Genomic DNA, 23824 nt, shown 5'->3' with positions numbered 1-23824 from the left:
GCTGTGTGGCTGTTCTGTGGCTGTTCATCATTTTAGGATGTTTAGCAACATCTCTGGCCTCTACTCACTAGATGCCAGTAGCATCCATACCTAAAGTTATGAAATGAAAAATGTCTCCAGGCCTTGCCAAACGTTTGTTTGTAGGGAATAGGTGGGTGCAAAATCTCCTCCAGTTAAGAACCACTAGTCTAGAGAAACCTATACGGGCAGTAGAAGTAGAATATGTTTCTACACCCTGCCAGCTTCCTAAGAATATTCATTACTACACAATAAAAAACCTTGATAAAAGAGGATAGAAAAATTCATGCTTATATACATGTTTAGATTCCCTCCTGAGAGGGCATCACTGCAATAATTTTTCTAGGAAAATAAAGAAACCTAAAAGTGGTATATTGTTTTCATATTAGAGCATACTGTGAATTTGGTGAACAGTTGTATACGTTTATATACTAACATCACCAATTATGGTTTCTAATTTCTTTTCTAGCAAGGACATGTTGGGATCTGATGAAACTTTAGGAACTTTTTCAGCATTTAACCTTTACTTCACTGTCAGTTTATGCTTCCCAGTACTTTAGTTTCAAGAAATTTGAGGACTTTTGTTTTTTTGGTAATTGATCACAGATACCGTTTTTGATGCTTTTTTTCCCTTCTAAACATTTGTGGATTTCTTGAAAATATTCTTGTTCTCTCTTCCCTCCTTTTCTTTTACCTTTCCACACACACCTCTCCTTTAAAAAAAAAAAATCCTTGTACCATAGTTCAAATCCTGCAATGATCACATTATTATAAGGAGCAAACTCTGAGTTATAGAACATTTGTAGCCCTCCTATCTGTAATATTCTACACAGGCAGGCTTCCAGACCCTCAGAATGATTTTTAGAGACTTCTCGGAATTGACCAAACAAGATATGACCTGTATATGAATTCAAGAGGACTAAGAATATAATCTTAAGGAACTAGTATAACTAGTATAATTTATAAACCTTTATAAAAGTGAGGTTTGTTTTTAGCAGATGAAGTCTAAAATTAATCTTATTTCCTTCATTTTTTTATCTCTTTTCATAGGTAGGTCATTCTAATATGGACATTAATCAATCTTTTTCATCTGTGTTGCCTCCATTTGTTCCTCATGAGCCAACCGGGGAGTCGGAGTATCACACTTCAGATCTCAGAATGTTGAGGATATCTCCTGAGACTGTGCCAAAGACTCTCAAACATTTATCAGGTATATAGAAAAGGAAATATTAAGTGTCCTTTTGACTAACTGGTTAAAAATTTTGCTATGGCTAACTAATTTTTTATTTTGAACTCCTGTAGTAATGTTAACTTTGGATTAGGTGTATTTATAAATGCCCAGGTCTTTTATTAGATGAGCCATTTGATTTTCCATTGCGTTCTTCATGACACTGTTTAGAACTGAATTATGTGGAGGGGTCTGATAGTAGAGTCAGTTTGTTACTATATTCCTTCCTGTGACTTGAAGTGAAAAATAATTGAGCACAAGAGGACAATAGTAAATGCAAATAAGTTTGTAGAGAGGAAACTGAGAGCTTAGTTTTGAGGTAGAAAGCAAGATTATCTGTCTGCTGCAGGAGGTGGGGACTGGTGGAGGTATTAGGAGGTTGGAGGAGAGTGGCTTGGTGAAGGCTCAGAATTTAGGTTGAAGTGAATAGGGGATGAAGCTGACCAAGGCCAAGCAAAAGGATTGGCAGGTAGTTCTGAGAAGTCAGCTGAGGTTAAAGATGATTTTACAACGTTGCTAGCCTATATAGCATCTCTGATTTTTCTCTACTAAAACTAAGAAATGGAGGAGATAAATTACAGGATTGATCCTTGGTTAAGGGATTTGTTGAGTGGATGGGCGTGGTGGAAGGATAGCAGTGGAAGGGAGTCAGTGAGAGAAAAGTTGATCAGCTGTTGGTTTCAGCCAGCGTAGGGGAAAAATAGAAGTCAGGAGAGTTGTTAGTCTGGGAGAAAATAGAAGGAACAGAGATTTATTTATGAAGTTTAATAGATGAGGTGGGTGTGAGTTAGTGAGAGAGCTAGAAGAATGGGTAATTTTGGTAAGAGTGATTTAGTTCATTTAGATGGGGATCGGTTTGAAGGGTGATAAGATCCATTGCTTGGCCCTGGGATTGGATAGAAGTTGAATATAAAAATCACTGGGATAAAGAAAATTGAGATTTTTTTTGAGGCTAGCTTATTGGATTGGTTAACTGTGTTTAAATATTTTCGGATTATGTGGGATTTGGGGTTTACAGAAAGCCTGTGTCTCAGACCTTGAAGTCTTCAAAAAATGAATGGAAGCAGCTGGGAGTCACAAGGAGAACGTAATTGAGGGTGATATTGAAACTGTTTGTGGTCTGAGCCTCCAAAAGGAGATTTTATTTGTATGGTTTTGTTTATTTGTTTACTTGAGGAAAATAGAAAACAAGGGTAAGGACATGATTGTGAGCGGTCAATGCCAACTTTCATATCCCCTTGTTTCCAGAGTCATGGTCTATGGAAGAGGGTAATCAATGTTTCCTCTTGATTACCCTCAAGGTAATCAAAAGGAAAATCAAGGTGTGTTTTTTTAAAGCAAAAAGTTGGAGATTATTCTCTGAAAATTTTGAGAAAGGTTGTTTATTAAATAGAATGGTTTCAAAGGTCACAGAGGAAAGAAGGGAGGGAAAAAATGAATAGTGGGAGGAACCAAGGTAAGAAAACAGAGCAGAAACAGAATGTGGGGACAGGAGACTGGTAATAGTTGCTTTTATCTTGACCAGGGATTTCAGTGATGAGTATAGTTGAAATGAGTGGCCTCAAAAATAGTAATTACCAGAGGTAATTTTGATACTAGAACAATCTGAGGGTCCTAATTCGTATCTGGTCTGGTCCTAGAGATGAAATGAGGACTGCCATAGGACTTGAGAAGGGCATTGTGTCTAAAAATGTCTTTTTGTGGCTTTCTTTAACAAATCATAGCATGCCTTGGTAAAGAATTCTCAAGTTGCAGTCTATCCTCCCTAACATCTTTTGAAGTTGTCCTCAAGTTCTTGGGTATTCTGTTTGTTTTTTTTCTCTTGGCATTTCAGGTTGGGAAGTTTCTGTTGACCTCCTTCAGGGCTCACTGATTATTCCTCAACTTGTCCAGCCTATGGATGAACCCATCAAAGGCATCCTTCATTTCTGTTAACAGTATTTTTGATATCTAACATTTTGTTTTGATTCTGTCTTAAAGTTTTCATCTCTTTGCTTACGTTACTCATCTGTTCTTGCATGTTGTCCACTTTTTCCATTAGAGCTCTCAGCATATTAATCATAGTTACTTAAAATTCCTGGTCTGATAATCCCAAAATCTCTGCCATGTCTGAGTCAGGTACTATTTCTTGCTTTCTCTCTTCAGATTGTTTTTTGCCTTTTGACATGCCTTGTTCTTTGTTGAAGATTGGACATAATGTATTAGGTAAAAAGACTGAAGTAAATGGGCCTTTGTTGTGAAGTTTTCAGTTTATCTGGCTAGGAGTTAGGCTATATTACTATTAGCTGTAACTGTGGTGTCAAGACTCTAAAATTTCCTGTGGTGTCCTTGTTTTTTCTCCCAGGTTGTCTTTTGGCTTCCCTTGAGACTCCTTAAATAGGATCTGAGGCTTGTTTGCATTCTTTCATCTGTAAGCTATTTATACAGGAGCTCTGTTGATGTAGTGGTAATATGTGGAAGGGAGAGGCTGCATTATAATAACCCTATGATTAGGTCTCAGTCTTTTAGTGAGCCTGTTTCCTGGGGCTATTACTTTGCAAGTGCTTCTCAGCATTTTTCCCCTCCTTAGGTGAAACAGTAAGGCCAAAAGGGGCTGGAATTGGGTGTTTCCCTTCTCTTAGGTTGGTTAGTCTCTGATAAAACCAAATCATGCTCTGGTAATTTAGTTTCCCTTGAGGTCAGCCTATTGTTATGGAGACCAGAGGGCTTTAGGCTTCTAAAATGGTTCCTTCCCCCCTTCCCTTGCTATAAATGTGAGGGCATTTTTGTCCCGTCATCATCCTGTGAGCCTCAGGGTTCCAGGAAGTAAAACTCATGAAAGTGTGGGGTCCCCTCTAAGGCTGGTTCCCAGGAGTTTTTATCTCTCAAGAGAGTCCATACTTAGCCTCTAGCAGTTTGCCAATTACAGTTTAATTTTTTCTACCAATTTCTGGTTTCAGAGGGTTCTGCTACCCATAATCTGTGGTTTTCTGTATTTGCCTGTCTGTACAGTTTTCAGGATGTTGGTCTACCGTGTAAACTCAGTTCTCTGATGGGTCTAAGAAGAGTTGTTGATTTTCAGTTTGTTCAGCTCTTGTGATATGGGAGTGACTTCTAAGCTATTTACATGTTGGATAAGAAAAATCTCTTTTTTAAAAAGTGTTCAGATATATAATAAAAGCAACTAAGCTAGAGCTTTGGAAGGAAAATAATATATTTAGAATGAAAATTTAAACCATTAGCTTTTTGTAAAAACAGCGTTTTTGAGATGTAATTCACATACCGTACAATTCACTCACTTAAAGTGCACAATTCACTGAGTTGTGCAAATATCACTACACTCTAATTTTAGAACATTTCGTGTCCCCCGGGAAACCCCGTACCCTTTAGCAGTCACTCCCTACTTACTCTGTACCTCCCTCAGCACTCCCAACCCTAAGCAACACTATCCCACTGTGTCTATAAATTTGCCTGTCCTGGACATTTTTGTATAAATGAAATCATACAACATGTGTTCTTCTGTGACTGGCTTTTTTGACTGAGTGCATTTTTAAGGTTTATCCATGTTGTTATAGCATGTATCAGTACTCATTCCTTTTTATTGCTAAATAATAGTCCATTGTATGGATATGTCACATTTTGTTTGTTCATTTATCAGTTGATGTCCATTTGGGTTGTTTCTACCTTTTGGCTAGTGTGAATATTGCTGCTATGAACATCAATGTGCATGTTTTAATGTATGTGTATATTTTCATTTCTCTTTGGTGTTTATCTAGGAGTGGAATTGCTGGTTCATGGTCCCAATGTCTGACATTTTGAAAAACAACTAAACTGTTTTCCAAAGAGTGTGTACCATATTACATTCCCACCAACAATATGAGGGTTCCAATTTCTTCACATCCTCAACAGCACTTTTTATTTTCTGTCTTTTTGATTATAGCCATTCTGGTGAGTGTAAAGTGGTATCTTGTAGTTTTGATTTACATTTCCCTTATGGATTATGACCTTGAGCATCTTTTCTTATGTATATTGGTCATTTGTTTATCTTTTTTGGAGAAATGTCTATTCAGATCCTCACTCACACTTTAATTGGGTTATTTATCATTTTATTATTGAGTTGTAAGAGTTCCTTATATATTCTGGATACAAGTCCCTTATTAGGTGTATTATTGGCAAAATTTTTCTCCCATTTTATGGGTTGTCTGTTCACTTAGTTGTATCGATTACAACACAGAAGTTTTAAATTTTGATGAAATCTGCTTTATCTGTTTCTCTTCTTTTTAAATACTTAATATTTTAAATAGGGGTAAAATACACATAAAATTTACCATCTTAACCATTTTTAAATATACATTCAGTGTGAAATACATTTACATTGTTGTGCAAATGTCACAGACATCCATCTTTCATCTTCTAAAACTGAAACTCTACCTACTAAACAGTAACTCCCACTCTCCCTAGCCCCAGTCAACTACCATTCTACTTTTCATCTTTATGAATTTGGCTACTCTGGGAACCTCATATAGGTGGAATCATACAGTATTTGTCTTTTGTGACTGGCTTATTTCACTTAGAATAATGTCAAGGTTTATCCATGTTGTAGCAGGTGTCGGGATGCATTGAATCTATAGATTAGTTTTGGGAGTATTGCCATCTTAATATTAAATATTTTGATCTATAAACATGGGATGTCTTTCTGTTTTTTTGCCATTTTGTTCAACAATATTTTGTAGTTTTCAGTGTACAAGTCTTGCACTTTGGTAAATTAATTCCAAGTATTTTAATCTTTTGGTGTTACTGTAAAATGAATTGTATTTTTTTAATATTACTTGGGAATATTCATTGACAGTGTATAGAAATATAGTTGACTTTTGTATGTTAATTTTGTAGCCTGCAACCTGAACTACTTGTTTATTATTTCTAATAATTTTGTGTGGCTTTCTTAATAATTTTTCTACATAAGACCAAGTCATCTGCAAATACAGTCTTACTTCTTCCTTTCCAATATGGATGCCTTTTATACATTTCATTTTCCCAATTGTTCTGATAGAACCTCCAGTACAGTGTTGCATAGAAGTGGCAAGAGCTGACATCTTTGTCTTGTCCTGGTCTTTGTGGGATGGTATCAAGTCTTTTGACTCTAAATATGATATTAGCTGTAGAATTTTTACAGATGCTCCTTATCAGATTAAGGAAGATATCTTTTATTTTTTGTTGATCTTTTCAAAGACACAAACTTTAGTTTCTCTACTTTTTCTAATTTTTTTCTCTACTATTTATACCTCTGTGTCATTTATATCCATTTTAGTCTTTAGTACTTTTTTTTGCTTTCAGTTGCTTCAGTTTTAGTTTGTGCTTTTTACTGTTTCTTAAGGTGAAAGGTTAGGTTATTGATTTGAGATCTTTCTTTTTAATACAGGTGTTTGCATCGATAAATTTCTAAGCACTGTTTTAGCTTCATGCTGTGAGTTTTGGTGGTATTTTTGTTTTAATTCATCTAAAATATTGCCACATTTCCATTGTAATTTTTCTTGTTTGACCACTTGGTTATCTGGGATTGTGTTGTTTAATTTCCACATATTCATGAATTCCCTTTTGTTATTGAGATCTCATTTGATTGTGTTTTTTTGGGAGAACATAAACTTTGTATGTATGATTTCAGTTTCTAAATTTTATTGAGGCTTGTTTTATGTCCTAGCATATAGTTTATCCTGTAGAATGTACAGTTTGTGCTTGAGAAGAATGTGCATTCTGCTGTTGTTAGGTGGTGAGTTCTATACATATCTGTTAGTTCTAGTGAATTTACAGTGTTCCGGTCTTCTGCATCCACGTTGATCTCTGCCTACTTGTTTTCTCCATTTTTGAAAGTAGGTATTGAAATCTCCCACTATTACTGTTTAATTGTCTCCTCCCTTCTTTTCAGATTTGTTCCATATATTTTGAGATATTACATTAAGTGCATTTATGTTTATATATTATAATTTATAATATGTTACATTCCTGATGAATTGACGTTTTGTGGATATAAATTGTCCTTTAACTCTAGTAATATTTTTGTTTTAAACTTTTGTCTTATATCAGTATAGCTACTCACTCTAGCTCTTATGGTTGCTTATGGCATATCTTTTTCATCCCTTTACTTTCAATCTATTTGTATTTTGAATCTAAAGTGCATCTTTTTTTTTTTTTTTTTTAATTGGGGAATATTGGGTAACAGTGTGTTTTTCCAGGACCCATAAGCTCAAGTCAAGTTTTTAATATAGTTGTGAAGGGCGCAACTCACTGGCCCATGTGGGAATCGAACCGGTGACCTGGGTGTTATGAGCACTGCTCCCTAACCAATTTAGCCAACTGGCTGCCCTAAAGTGGACCTCTTATAAACAGCTTATAGCTGGATTTTTTTTTTTTTTAGATGCAGACTGATAAAAAATAAAAAACAAGAAAGAAGAACAAAAAAACAAAAAGAAAAATGCAGACTGATAATCTTTGCGTTTTGACGTGATTGTTTAATCCATTCACATTTAGTGTCATTGTGGATGAGACTGGGTTTACATTTTCTGGTTTACCTTTTAGTTTCCATGTGTCTCATGTCTTTTGTGTTCTTCTGTTCTACTTTACTTTTTTATTGCATTAAGTGAATATTTTCTAGTGTGACATTTTAGGTTCTTTAATGACTTTCTAGTTATTTTTAAAGTTATATTCTTTGTAGTTGCTCTAGGGCTTACAAGATTTATTGTATTGTAATATACTCCTGATTTATACTAACTTTATTTTAGTATGATGCAGAGACATTACTCTGGTATAGCTCTATTCCCTCTTCCTTTTTTATGCTATTGTTTTTATATATACTACACCCGTATGTGTTACAAACCCAAGAATACATTGTTATAATTATTTATATAATTTTACGTATTTTAAAGGAGCTGAGAGAATTAGGTAGAGCAAATATTTATATAAAAATGTTTTAAAATAATTTATTAGTTTTCAATTACAGTTTACATACAATATTATGTTAGTTTCAGGCATACACCATAGTGATTAGACATTTAATATGACTTACGAAGTGATCACCTTGATAAATTTGGACTCATCTGACACTATACAAAGTTGTTACAATATATTTCCTATGATATACTTTACATCCCCATGACTGTTTTGTAGCTACCAATTTGTACTTCTTAATCCCTTCTCCTTTTTCACCTACCCCACTAACTCCCCTCCAATTTTGAAACCATTGAAATGTTCTCTGTATCTGTTTCTGTTTTGTTTGTTTGTTTTTGTTCTTTAAATTCCACACATAAGTGAAATCATATGGCATTTGTCTTTCTCTGCCCGACTTACCGTGTTTCCCCGAAAATGAGACCAGGTATTATATTAATTTTTGCTCCAAAAGACGCATTAGGGTTTATGTTCAGGGGATGTCATACTGAAATATCATGCTAGGGCTTATTTTCTGGTTAGGTCTTATTTTCAGAGAAACACGGTACTCCTCGCAGCATAATACCCTCTAGGTCAATCTATGTTGTTGCAGATGGCAGGATTTCATTCTTTTTTTATGGTTGAGTAATTGTATATACCCAGTCATCTTTATCCATCTGTCTGTCTATTGGTGAACGCTTAGGTTGCTTCCATATCTTGGCTATTGTAAATAATGCTGCAATGAGCAAAGGGGTTTATATGTCTTTTTAAATTAATGTTTTGGGTTTCTTCACATAAATATCCATAAGTGGAATTGCTGAGTCTGTCTTTATCCCTTGTTACATCCTTTGTTTTAAAGTCTATTTTGTCTGATATATGTGTTCTACCCTAGCTTTTTTTTTTTTTTTTTCATTTCCATTTGCATGAAATATCTTTTTCCATTCCTTTATTTTCAGTCTGTGTGTCTTTCGATCTGAAGTGGCAGCATACGTAAGGGGTTTCGTTTTCTTACCCATGCAACCACCTTGTCTTTTGATTGGAGCGCTTAATCCACTTACGTTTAAAGCAATTGTTGATAGTTATGTAGTTACTGCCATTTTATTATTCATAGTTTTGATCTTTTATTCTTTTTAAAGAAGTCCCTTTAAAATTTTTTGTAATACTGGTTAGATGGTGATGAACTCCTTTAGCTTTTTCATGTCTGAGAAGCTCTTTATCTGTTCTTCAATTCTAAATGACAGCCTTATGCTGGTTCAAGTAATCTTGGTTGTAGGGCCTTGCTTTTCATCATTTTGTATATTTTGTGCTGATCCCTTCTGGCCTGCAAAGTTTCTGTTGAGAAATTAGCTGTACGGGAGCTTTCTTTTAGGTAACTAAGTGCTTTTCTCTTGCTGCTTTTAAGATTCTTCTTTGTCTTTAACCTCTGGCATTTTAATTATGATATGTTGGTGTGGGCCTCTTTGGGTTCATTTTGTTTGGTATTCTCTGTGCTCCCTGGGCTTGTGTGTCTTTTTCCTTCCCCAGGATAGGGAAGTTTTCTGTCATTATTTCTTCAAACCGGGTTTCAATTCCCTGCGCTCTCTCTTCTGGCACACTTATGCAAGTGTTTGTACGCTTGATGTTGTCCCAGAGGCCCCTTAAGCTATCCTCTTTTTAAAAATTATTTTTGCTATTCTGGTTGCGTGTTTTCTGCTACCTTATCTTCTAAATAGATGATTTAGTACTCTGCTTCATCTAATCTACTGTTGATTCCCTCTAATGTATTCTTTTCTTTTTTTAACTTTTATTTATTTTAAGTGTGTTTTTTCCAGGACCGATCAGCTCCAAGTCAAGTAGTTATTTTTCAATCTAGTTGTGGAGGGCACAGCTCCCTGGCCCATGTGGGAATTGAACCAGCAACTTTGGTGCTATGAGCACCAACTGAGCTAACTGGCTGTCCTATATTCTTAATTTCAGTTATTGTATTCTTGTGGGGACAGAATCCCAGAGAGCAGTTTCCAGGCTCTCAGCCTCACGTGGAAAGGTGCTGGCTTGGGTAGTAGATGGCCGTCAACTGTGGCTAGTTGGCTGTCAGCTGTAACCAGTTAGCCACTGATACAACTGCCACGGCTGTGTTGGTTGGTCAGTTGGTTGGTTGGCAGGCAGAAAAGTGGACAGCAGGTTGCAGGTCGTGTGGCTCCAGCCTCCAGTGAGACTATAGTGGTATGACTCCCCTACCTATGGCTCCATGGGTGTTCCTTTTTGGCCTAGCCACATCCTGCGTTCTTATGTGGGGAGTGGGAGCTGAGACCCCGCAGGCTGCCTCCCATGACAAATGGCGCAGCAAGCAGGATCTCCTGCATGACAATTCTTCATTTCTGACTGGTTCTTTTTTGTTTTCTATCTCTTTGTAAATGTTCTCACTGGGTTCATCTACTCTTCCCCTAAGTTCATTGAGCCTCCTTATAACCAGCATTTTGAACTCATGTCTTGTAGATTGCTTGTCTCCATTTTGTTTAGTTCTTTTTCTGGAGCATTGTTCTGACCATTCATTTGGGACATGTTTTTTTTTGTCTCCCCATATTGGCTGCCTCCCTGTTTGTTTCTTTGTGTCAGGTAGATCTGCTATGTCTCTCAGTCATTTTGAAGTCAGTTTCCCCTGCACTATTACCAGCTTCTGAATTTCCTCACCTGAAAGCATAGCCTTTGGCATGTGTACAGCCTTGCTGACCTGCACTCTTCCCCCACCCCACCCCCCACCTCGAGTATGGGTTTAGCTTAGTTCTCTTTTACTTTCTCTCTTTTTTTTCTCCTTGTTAAGCTTTTGCTTGTATTCCACTATTGGTATCAGCTGTTAGCCTCAACTAATGCTAGCTACCATAATACATTTGAGTAGTTCAGAGTACAGGAGAGATTGGAAGTAGAATGACAAACTGGAGTCTGGATTATTGAGAATTGTTGACACCATTAGCAAGTAGGGAAGTGAATTTAGTTTGGGACATATTAAATTTGATTTTCAGGAAATTATTCAATTTGGAATATGCTCAAAACCAGTTGAAAAAATGGGAAATGTAAATTTGGAAGACCTCAATAATCCATGATTTAATTATGCTACAAGAATAGTTAAGCTTTTTAGAGGGAGCATGAGTATAGAGAAAAGCAAAATTCCAAGGACAGAATCTTATAGAACACAGTAGGAGAAAGGGGAGCCAATAGAGAATACAGAAAAGAAACAGATATTTTATTTAAATTAATATTCAGATTTTAGTTCTTGCCCATTCAGTTTCCATTCCCATTTCTTACTGCCTTCACAATATCAGACTGGATTTTATTGCATACATGTGTGGGATTGCTACATTTTCTTGGTGAATTGATCTTTTCATCATTATGTAATAATGCTCTTTGTCTCGAGTGATTTTTTTCATTCTGAAGTTTATCTGATATTATAACCACTCCTACTTTTAAAAATATTAATGTTTGTACAATATTTCTGTCTCAATCGTTTTACTTTTTTATGTCTTTGTGTTTGAAGTAAATTTCTTGTAGATAGCCTATCACTGTATTTTTTTAAAACATTGCTAATATCTGTATTTTAGTTGGTGTAGTTAGACCATTTGCATTAAGGTAATTATTGATATACTAGGCCTTAAATTCTGCCGTTTTATTTGTTTTATCTCTATTCCTCTGTTTCTCTTTTCTTGCCTTACTATGGTTACATGGAAATTTTGATCTATCTATAGTATTTTGAGTATATTGCTTTGTAGTTTCTTTAGTTTGTTCTAGGTATTACAATATACATACATAATTTATAACTGTCCTACTGGTTTCAACTTCTCCCCGTGGGAATGAAGTATAATTAGTTCCCTTTACCCTTCCCACTTTTAAAATACTCCTGTTTTAATATTTCCTTTACATACACTGAGCACCACAGCACACGGTGTTAAAATTTTTGCTTCTATCATCAAATATGATTTAAGAAACTTTTGAAAAGAATGCTAGTCTATTATATTTACCTTTATTTTTATCTATTCTGTTGGTCTTTCCTTTGTGAACTTTCATGGTGTTTCCTGTTTTTCCTTCCTGTTTGAAGAACTTTTCAGCCTTTCTTTGGGGATGGGTCTATTAGTCACAGATTCTATTAGTTTTCTTTACCTGAAAATGTCTTTATTCCCCGTTTGTTCTTGAAGGGTAATTGAACGAGATATTGAATTAGTTTAGTTTCATAGTTTTTTTCTTTCACCACTTGGAAAATGGTGTGCCGCTTCCCACTGGCCTCAATATTTTCAGATGAGAAATTGCTATCAGTCAGATTGGTGTTCCCATATAAGTCATGCATCTTTGCCTCTGACTGCTTTCAAGATTTTTGTCTTTAGTTTTTTGAAATTTAATTATGTTGTTTCTTGGTGTGGATTTCTTTGGGATTTTTCCTATTTGGGATTCACTTAGCTTCTTGAAACTGTAGGTGTATGTTTCACCAAATTTGGGAAATTTTCAGCCATTATTTCTGTGAGTATTTTTATTTAACCCCCACCTTTCTTCTCTACTTCTGGCACTCTGTTGATACTATGAGGTCAATTAAGTTCTCGAACTCATCCTAGAAAAAGTGCTACACACCTCATTGCTGAGTATCACTACAGTCACCTTCGAAGTACTCCCCTTCGAAAGCTATGCACTGATGCCAGTGCCTAGTCCATCCTTCAAAGCAATTTTGGGACTCTTTTTCTGGAATAGCCATCAGAGCTGTCGTCGTATTACCCTTGATGTCCTGAATGTCATGAAAATGTCTTCCTTTCAGTATTTCCTTTATCTTCAGGTAAAGAAAGAAGTCATTGGGGGCCAGATCAGTGAGTAGGGAGGGTGTTCCAATACAGTTATTTGTTTACTGGCCAAAAACTCCCTCACAGAGAGTGCTGTATGAGCTGCTGCGTTGTTGTGATGCAAGAGCCATGAATTGTTGGCGAAAAGTTCAGATCATCTAACTTTTTCACACAGCCTTTTCAGCACTTCCAAATAGTAAACTTGGTTAACTGGTTAACTGTTTGTCCAGTTGGTACAAATTCATAATAAATAATCCCTCTATTATCAAAAAAGGTTAGCAACAAGTTTGCAAACTTAATTGTCAGTCTTTGTATGACTGTTAGATCTTTTGTTATAATCCAAGAGCTCCTGGTTTGTTTGTTTTTTAAATCCTTTTTCTCTGTTGTTCCGATTTATTTATTTATTTATTTATTTATTTATTTTTATTATTATTTTTTAAAGATTTTATTGGGGAAGGGGAACAGGACTCCATTGGGGAACAGTGTGTACTTCCAGGCCTCCTCCCCAAGTCAAGTTGTTGTCCTTTCAATCTTAGTTGTGGAGGGTGCCGTTCAGCTTCAAGTTGTTGTCCTTTCAGTCCCAGCTGTGGAGGGTACAGCTCAGCTCCAGGTCCAGCCGCCGCCCTCTAGTTGCAGAGGTTACAGCCCCCCATCCCCCACGGGAGTCGAACCGGCAACCCCGTGGTCGAGAGGAGGCACTCCAACCAACTGAGCCATCAGGGAGCCCAGTGGCAGCCCAGCTCAAGGCGCCGTGCTCAATCCCAGTTTCAGGGGGCACCGCCCACCATCCCCTGTGGGACTCGAGGAATTGAATTGGCAACCCTCTGGTTGAGAGCCCACTGGCCCATGTGGGAATCGAACCGGCAGCCTTCGGAGTTAGGAGCATGGAGCTCTAACTGCCTGAGCCACCTGGCCGGCCCCCAGATTTATTAATTGTATTGATTTGTCCTCAATTCACTGATTCTGTCCTTTCCTCACATTCTGTATCCTTGGTTTTCTTGTTTGATCATATATGCCTGGTTTACTTCTGGGCTCTGTTCTGTTCCATTGATCTATGAGTCTGTTTTTATGCCAGTACCAGACTGGTTTGATTAGTATAGTTTTATAGTTTGAAGTTAGGGAACATGATGCCTCCAGCTTTGTTCTTCTTTCTCAATATTAATTTGGCAGTTTGGGATCTTTTGTGGTTCCATACAAATTAAGGGATTTTTTTGTTCTACTTCTGTGAAAAATGCCTTTGGAATTTTGATAAGGATTGCATTGAATCTGTAGATTGCTTTGAGTAGTATGGACATTTTAACAATATTTATTCTTCCAATCCATGAGCACAGACTATCTTTCTATTTCTTTGTGTTTTCTTCAACTTCTTTCATCAATGTCTTATAGTTTTCACTGTACAGGTCTTTTATTCCTTGGTTAAATTTATTCCTAGGTATTTTATTCTAATTGATATAATTGTAAATGGGATTCTTTTCTTAATTTCCTTTTCTGATATTACATTATTAGTGTATAGAGACAACTGATTTTTGTGTATTGATATTGTATCTGCAACTTGACTAAATTCATTTATTTTAACAGTTTTTTGGCAGAGAATTTAGGGCTTTCTATATATAATAGGTCATATGCAAACATTGACACACTTACTTCTTCCTTTCTGATTTGGATGTCTTTTATTTCTTTTTCTTGCTTGATTGCTTTGGCTAGGGTTTCCAGTACTATGTTGAATAAAAGTGATGAGAGTGGGCATCCTTGTTTTGTTCCTGATCTCAGAAGAAAAGCTTTCAGCTTTTCACGATTGAATATGATATTAACTGTTGGCTTTTCATATGGCCTTTATTATCTTGAGGTTTGTCTCTTTTATGCCTCTTTTTTTGAATGTTTTTATTATAAATGGATGTTAAATTTTGTCAAATGCTTTTTCTGCATCTATTGAGGTGACCTGTTGGTTTTTATCATTCATTTTGTTAATGTGTTGTATTACATTGATTGATTTGCAGATGTTGATCCATCCTTTCATACCTGGAATAAATCTCACTTAGTCGTGGTATATGATCCTTTATTGTTCAATTTGGTTTGCTGCTATTTTGTTGAGGATTTTTGCCTCTATGTTCATCAGGGATATAGGCCTGTAATTTTCTTTTCTTGTGGCATTCTTGTCTGGTTTTGGTGTCAGGGTGCTTCTGCCCTTGTAAAATGAGTCAGGAAGTGTTCTCTTCTGTTTTTTTTGGAAGAATTTGAGAAGGATTGGTGTTAATTCCTTGAATGTTTGGTAGAATTAACTAATGAATTCATCTGGTCCTGGATATTTGTTTGTTGGGAGGTATTCAATTACTGATTCAATTTCCTTACTAGTGATCGATCTGTTTAGATTTTCTCTTTTCTTCATGATTCAGTCCTGGTAGGTTGTATGTTTGTAGGAATTTATCCATTTCTTCTATGATGTCAAGTTTGTTGGTTTTTAATTTCCTCATAGCAGTCTCTTATTATCTTTTGTATTTCTCTGGTATTAGTTATAATGTCTTTTCTTTCGTTTCTGATTCTAACTAAGTCCTGTCTCTCTGTTCCTTGGTGAGTCCAGCCAAAGAGTTGTCAATCTTATTTATCTTTCAAGAAGCAGCTCTTAGTTTCATTGACCTCTTCTATTGTCTTTTCATTCTCTATGTTAGCATTTATTTCTGCTCTGACCTTTATTTCCTTCCTTCTGCTAATATTGGGCTTTATTTGCTCTTCTTTTTCTAGTTCTTTTAGGTTATGTGAGATTTTTCTTGTCTCTCGATATAGGCATTTATTCCTATAAACTTCCCACTTAGAACTGCTTTTGTCGCATCCCATAAATTTTGGTACATTGTATTTCTGTTTGTCTCAAGATATTTTCTAATTTCTCTTTTGGTTTCTTCTTTGACCCATTGGTTATTCAGTTTTTCAATCTGTTGATTTATCACCCATTCTTTCCTTCTCTTTGTTTTCTTTCTTTCTTTTTTTCTTTTTTTACTAAGTGTCAATATAATTCAATATAATTATACCTATAGGATAAAAGCAAGTATTTCGGAAAATGCATTATTAGTAGTAGAGTACTGGAAAATAGAAAAGATATTTTCAACTTTCAACAACTATTTCAATCCTCATTCTTTTTTGTCATTTATTGAAGTATTTTTATGTTATTGTATTTTTATTGTTAGTTTCAGGTGTATAAAACAACATAATGATTAGACACATACACCTCACAAAGTGATAACGATAACCCCAACAAGTCTACTCTCTATCTGACATGGTACATAGCTATTAAATACCATTGACCATATTCCCTATGCTTTACTTTACATCACGTGACTATATACTTTTTAATTATAGCTGACATTTCAATATTATTTTATGTTAGTTTCAGGTGTGCAGCGTAATGGTTGGATGTTTACATAATTTATAAAGTGATTCCCCTGGTATATCTAGTATGCATCTGACACCATACATAGTTTTTATAATACATTGGCTATATTCCCCATACTGTATTTTATATCCCAGTGACTTTTTGTAACTACCAATTTGTACTTCTTAATCCCTTTACCTTTTTCACTCATCCCCCAACCCCCTTCCCATCTAGCCTTTTAGTTTTCTTGGAGTTAACACTTGCTATTTCTACCTTTTTACCTTAAAATTCAATCCTTATCCCATTTCATTCTATGTTCAGCTACTTTTTTGAAGCTCACCAGTGAGTTTAGAATGGCAGCAAGTTGTAGTGAAGAGTTCAGAAATTTTAGAATTAGAAGGCTAAAGTACCTGTTTTTGTCATTCACTCGCTGTACAACTCTAGAAAAATATATCTTTGTTACTCAAGATGTGGCCTGAGAACCAGTAGTATTGGGTATCACCAGGAAGGTTGTTAGAAATGCAGAATGTGAGATCCCACCCCAGACATACTGAATCGGAATTTAACAAGCTCTTCACATTGAGCAGTACTCTTACATTGTTATCTTTGAAACTTAATTTCCCTATTTGTAAATTATAGATAATACTTGCTATATATATCATTCATCTTACTAACATCTGACATACTATACATTTTACCAATTTACTTATTGTCTGTTTCCTCCTATTAGAATGTAAGCTTTATGAGGCAAAATTAGAATGCATGCTTTGTCTGTTTATTTGTTGCTTCTATTTCCTATATCTAGAATAGTGACTGGGCCATATTAACAGTCATTTTTTTAATGAATAAATGAGTGAATGCATTACTTGTCAAATCTTGCCATTTATATTGCAGTCATTTACTGCCATTTAGAACTACTTTTATTTAGAATTACTGTATTAGACAGTACACATATAGAATATTTCCATTGTTGCCAAAGGTTCTGTTAGACAGTGCTGATTACACTTTTGTATTCATTTCCCACCCATCTTGAAGTCTATATTTCTGCAGTATAGTTCTGATCATATCTGTCAACAACTCTCCATGCCATATAGAATTAAGTTCACACTTCTTAGTGTAACCTTTAGAGTATTTAGAGTTTCTTATAGTTAAAAATATGTATCTTATTATGGATGCATTTATTAGGAGCATCATGCATAGCATTTGTCTGGACCATATTGCGCAGCCCTTGTAGGTCTTGGCGGAAAGGGGAACCCATGAAAATAAGCTGATGAACCTTTGCTATGTTATGGAATAAAGTATTTTGTCTCGATTGAGGAGTCTTATATCTTCTGCCAGCATATATGACCCAATAACAGGCTAACTTGTTGGCTATAAGTAGGGTGAAATCAAATTCCTGAGTAGAGACCATTTTCCCACCACACTGAAAATTCTTCAAAAATCCAAATTTTAAGATCTGCTTATAGCCATAACAAATACTGCTATTTTTAATTTATTGCTTGATTGCTGAGTATTTAAATTTTTTACACATTAGATTGCTGCTTTAAATGGCTTTGTAATAAATATCTTTGAGTGTACATATTTGTATCCTTTGATGACTATTTCATTAGGATTCCATTCCAGAAGTGTAAAGTCCTAAGGACGGAAAGCTTGCTTTATTTCTTTTAGTGAATAAAAGAAATATGTTTTTAATTAAAAAAATATATAATATTAACAGTATTAACAAATCTCGTTTTCTTTAGGAGATACTTCTAAAGGAGGCATAACTGAAATTACTCAATCCAACTTGAAACCAGGCATCACTACCACTCCTGGAGATTCTGATGTTAGGTCTCATTTACCCTCGTCCCCTGAGGACTTTCCTCAATTGGTTGTAAGGTCTTCTGTGGAGAATACTATTGGTCAACATATTGATACTCTCAACCAACAGATACTGACAGGTGGTCATGTAACTGAAGAGACACTAAATGTTTTAGCTGTTCCTAAACTAGCTGACCAGAATGTTGGCATAGCTACAATCCCTCCAAGTTCCTACTCACAAAGAAAGAAACCCGATATTTTCTACGCAGAGGCCTTGGGAAACATATATCAAACTGAAGAGACTCTAAGAGTTTTAGCTGTTCCTGGACCTGCTGACCAGAAGACTGAGAAAACAACAGCACCTTCCAGTTCATATAGAGAGAAGCACATTGTTTTCTCCCAGCAACGGCTGCCAGGCAGTCATCTAAATGAACAGGCTTTGAAGGTTTCAAGTGTTTCTGGACCAGCTGATCAAACGACTGGGATACCAACAGTATCCTCTGCTTCTTACTTACATGGAGAAAAGCCCCATATTTTCTATCTACAGACAGTGCCGGAAAGTCATCTCACTGAAGAGGCTCTGAAAGTTTCAGCTGCTCCTGGATTCACTGACCAGAAGACTGGGATACCTACAGTGACCCCTACTCCTTACTCACATAGAGAGAAGCCCAGTATTTTCTACCAGCAACAGTTACCAGACAGTCATCCAGCTGAACAGTCTGAGAAAGTCACAGCTATTCCTGGACCAGCTCACCAGAAGACGGGGATACCAACAATAACCTCTGCTTCTTTCTCACATGGAGAGCAGCCTAGTGTTTTCTATCAACAAGAATTACCAGATGGTCAGCTAACTGACCAGTCTCAGCAAGTTTTAGCTGTTTCTGCACCAGCTCACCAGAAGACTGGGATACCTACAGAAACTTCTGTGTCTTTCTCACATAGAGAGCAGCCTAGTATTTTCTACCAGCAAGAGTCACCAGACAATCATCCAACTGAACAGTCTGAGAAAGTCACAGATGTTCCTGGACCAGCTCACCAGAAGACTGGGATACGTGCAGTAACCTCTGCTTCTTTCTCACATGGAGAAAAGCCCCATATTTTCTTTCAACAGACGTTGCCAGAAAGTCATCTAACTCAACAGTCTCAGCAAGTTTCAGCTGTTTCTGGATTCGCAGACCAGAAGACTGGGATACCTACAGTGACCTCTGCTTCTTATTCACGTAGAGAGCAGCCTAGTATTTTCTATCAACAAGAGTTACCAGACAGTCAGCTAACTGACCAGTCTCAGGAAGTTTCAGCTGTTTCTGGATTCGCTGACAAGAAGACTGGGATTCCTACAGTGATCTCTACTCCTTACTCACATAGAGAGAGGCCCCATATTTTCTTTCAACAGACATTGCCAGAAAGTCATCTAACTGAACAGCCTCAGCAAGTTTCAGCTGTTCGTGGATTCACTGACGAGAAGACTGGGATACCTACGGTAACTTCTACTCCTTACTCACATAGGGAGAAGCCCAGTATTTTCTACCAACAGGAGTTTCCAGTTAGTCATTTAACTAAAGAGACTCTGAACGCGACAGCTGTTTCTGGACCAGCTCACCAAAAGACTGGGATATCAATAGCACCCCCTACTTCCTACTCACATAGAGAGAAACCCGTTATTTTTTACCAGCAGGAGTTTCCAGACAGTCATCTAACTGAAGAGGCTCTACAAGTTTCAGCTGTTCCAGGACCAGCTGAGCAGAACACTGGGGTACCAACAGGGTTCTCTGGGTCCTACTCATTTGAAGAGAAGCCCAGTAATTTGAACCAGCAGACATTATCAGATAGTCATCTAACTGAAGAGGCTCTGAGAGTTTCATCTACTCCTAGACCAGCTGACCAGACGACTGGTATACTAACAGTACCCTCTAGTTTCAACTCACATAAAGAGAAGCCCAATGTTTTCTACCAACAGGAGTTGCCAGATAGTCGTTTAACTGAACAGGCTCAGAAGGTTTCAGCTGTTCCTGGATCAGCTGAGCCGAAGACTGGGATTCCAACCGTAACCTCTACTTCTTACTTATACAGAGAGAAGCCCTTTCTTTTCTACCCACAGGACTTGCCAGACAGTCATCTCCCTGAAGAGGTTCTGAGAGTTACAACTGTTCCTGGACCAGATGACCAGAAGACTGGGTTTCCACCAGAACCTTCTAGTTTCTATGCTCATAGAGAGAAGCCTATTATTTTCTATCCACAGGCTTTACCAGACATTCATCTCACTGAAGAGGTTCTGAAAGTTTCCACCATTTCTGGACCAGCTGACCAGAAGACTGGGATACCAACACTACCCTCTATTTCCTACCCACATAGAGAGAAGCACATTACTGTCTCAGCACCGTCCTCGCCAGACAGTCATCTACTTGAAGAGGTTCCAAAAGTTACAGCTGTTCCTGGACCAGCTGACCAGAAGACTGAGTTACCATCAGAACCTTCTAGTTCCTACGCTCATAGAGAGAAGCCCATTATTTTCTACCCACAGGGCTTGACAGAGAGTCATATACCTGAAGAGGCTCTGAGAACTTCTGGTGTTCGTGGACCAGCTGACCAGAAGGCTGAGTTACCATCAGAACCTTCTAGTACAGACTCACATAGAGAGAAGCCCATTGTTGTCTACCCACAGGGCTTGACAGGGAGTCATGTACCTGAAGAGGTTCTGAGAACTTCTGGTGTTCGTGGACCAGCTGACCAGAAGACTGAGTTACCATCAGAACCTTCTAGTTCCTACGCCCATAGAGAGAAGCCCATTGTTTTCTACCCACAGGGCTTGACAGGGAGTCATGTACCTGAAGAGGTTCTGAGAACTTCTGGTGTTCGTGGACCAGCTGACCAGAAGACTGAGTTACCATCAGAACCTTCTAGTTCCTACGCCCATAGAGAGAAGCCCATTGTTTTCTACCCACAGGGCTTGACAGAGAGTCAGGTACCTGAACAGGTTCTGAGAACTTCTGGTGTTCGTGGACCAGCTGACCAGAAGACTGAGTTACCATCAGAACCTTCTAGTTCCTACGCCCATAGAGAGAAGCCCATTGTTTTCTACCCACAGGGCTTGACAGAGAGTCAGGTACCTGAAGAGGCTCTGAGAACTTCTGGTGTTCGTGGACCAGCTGACCAGAAGACTGAGTTACCATCAGAACCTTCTAGTTCCTACGCCCATAGAGAGAAGCCCATTATTTTCTACCCACAGGGCTTGACAGAGAGTCAGGTACCTGAAGAGGCTCTGAGAACTTCTGGTGTTCGTGGACCAGTTGACCAGAAGGCTGAGTTACCATCAGAACCTTCTAGTTCCGACTCACATAGAGAGAAGCCCAGTATTTTCTACCAACAAGAGTTGCCAGATAGTCATCTAACTGAAGAGGTTCTGAAAGTTTCAGCTGGAACAGGCAATCAGAAGACTGGGATACCAACATTACCTTCAAGTTCCTACTCACTTGGAGGAAAGCCCATTATTTTCTACCATCAGACCTTAGCAAATAGACATCTCACTGAAGAGGCCCTGAATGTTTCAGCTTCTGGACCAGCTGAGCAAAAGACTGGGATACCTACAATGCCCTCTACTTCCTACTCTCATAGAGAGCAGCCCTTTATTTTCTACCCACAAGCCTTGCCAGACAGTCAGCTAACTGAAGAGGCTCTGAAAGTTTCGGCTGTTCCTGGACCAGCTGACCAGAAGACTGGGACACCTACAGTACCATCTAGTTCCTATTCATTTAGAGAGAAGCCCACCATTTCTTACCAGCAAGAGTTACCAGATCTTACTCAAGGGACTTTAAAGGTTTTAGGGGTTCCTAAACCAGCTGACCAGAAGACTGGGATACCAGTAGTAACCTCTACTTCTTACTCACCCAGAGAAAAGCCCATCATTTCTTACCAGCAAGATTTGCCAGATCCTAATGAGGATGCTTTAAAAGTTTTAGTAGTTCCTAGACCAGTTGACCAGAAGACTGGTATACGAATTGTGCCCTCTTCCCATTCACATAGAGAGAGCACCATCTCTTCTTACCAGAAGGAATTGTCAGATATTACTGAAGAAACTTTGAAAATTTCAGCTATTCCTGGACCAGCTGACCAGAAGACTGGGGTACCAGCAGCATCTTCTAGTTTTTACTCACATAAAGAGAAACCCAAAATTTCAACTGTGATTGGATCAGATGACCAGAAGACTCCATTACTGACAGTTTTGCCTAATTCTAATTCTCAGAGAGTAAAGCCCAGTATTTTCTTTAAACAGCGTTTGCCAGGTAGACATTATAATGAAGATATTCCTAAGACTTCATCTGTCCCTGAACCAACTTCAGTGAATTCTAGTATACCAATTCCTCTTTCTAGTTCCTATTCACACAGAGAGAAATTTTCACAGGAATTACCAGACAAACATCTAACTGAAGATGTATTAAAGGTTTCAAAGATTCCTGGACCAGCTGACCAGACAACTGTGTTAACAACAGCTCCTCCTAGTGTTTTTTCACACATAGAGAAACCAGATACATTCTATCAACAGGGTTTGCCAGATGGACATCTAACTGAAGACGCCCTGAAGTTCTCAAGTGGTCGTGGGCAAGCTGAGCAGATTACTGGGTCATCCACAGCTCCCCCTGCTGCTTACTCACACAGTGAGAAGCACAAACTTGTTTCAGGTCATGTCCAAAAGCTAATAGATAATTTGGATTCTTCTAACTCTAGTATTATCTCGAACAATATGCCTTTAAATTCTCAGGCTGATGGTAGAGTTGTAATAAATCAGCCAGAGCCTTCAGATTTTGACAATGTTGGCTCAGAAGAATTCCAGGATACAGACAGTGATTCTAAAACTCTTAAAGCGATTCGGACACTTTTAATGGAGGCAGAAAATATAGCACTGAAACGACGCAATTTCCCTGCTCTTGTCCCTTTCAGAGATGTTAGTGATGTTTCATTTGTTCAATCTAAGAAGGTAGTTTGCTTCAAAGAACCCCCTACAGCTGATGAATCTAATGTTGATTTGCTTCAGAGACAGCCATTCACAGAGGAAAGTCCGAGCAACAAGTGCATACAGAAGGATATTAGCACACAGACAAACCTAAAATGCCAGAGAGGCATTGAAAATTGGGAGTTTATTCCTTCAGCTACAGTTAGAAGTCCTCTACAGGAAGCAGAAAGCCAAGCCAGAGTAGCATTAGACGAAAACCTTAGGCAACATAAAGCAGCCAAATCTGTAATGAGATCTGAACCTGAAGGGTGTAGTGGAACAGTTAGGAATAAAATTCTTATCCCTATGATGACTATCATAAAAAGTGATTCAAGTAGTGATGCAAGTTCCTGCTCATGGGACAGTAATTCCTTAGAGTCAGTTTCTGATGTTCTTCTAAACTTTTTTCCATGCGCTTCACCCAAGACAAGCGTGACAGATAGCAGAGAGGATGAGGGTACGTCAGAGAGTGATGATGGGGGTGGTAGTAGTGTAGATTCATTGGCTGCACATGTGAAAAACCTTCTGCAGTGTGAATCCTCATTGAATCACGCTAAGCAGATACTCAGAAATGCAGAGGAAGAGGAATGTCGGGTACGAGCACGAGGTAGGCACTGATAATGTGAAGCTTATAAACATTCGTTTAATCATTTGTTTAAAGTTAAGTGTTTGGAGTTCTAAATTATTTTCTTGTAGAACTGTTAGGATGATTACATTTTTCCACCCGCAATCCA

General features: G+C 37.6%; 1 protein-coding gene across 4 annotated transcripts in view; it reads left to right on the top strand.

The window, feature by feature from the left end:
- Window positions 1-23824, top strand: part of ALMS1 (ALMS1 centrosome and basal body associated protein) — a 142576-nt gene that overhangs the window by 33674 nt on the left and 85078 nt on the right. For all 4 annotated transcript variants that reach the window (XM_074332177.2, XM_074332176.2, XM_074332174.2 and 1 more), the window contains 2 exons: window positions 1069-1228; window positions 18046-23697. In XM_074332177.2, the coding sequence (XP_074188278.2) occupies window positions 1069-1228; window positions 18046-23697 (5812 nt within the window). The remainder of the gene's footprint in view (window positions 1-1068; window positions 1229-18045; window positions 23698-23824) is intronic.

This window comes from Rhinolophus sinicus, chromosome 2, assembly GCF_057876585.1.
Source record: "Rhinolophus sinicus isolate RSI-liver-muscle chromosome 2, RSI-T2T, whole genome shotgun sequence".
NCBI lineage: Eukaryota > Metazoa > Chordata > Mammalia > Chiroptera > Rhinolophidae > Rhinolophus > Rhinolophus sinicus.
This window is presented reverse-complemented; position numbering and strand designations above follow the sequence as displayed.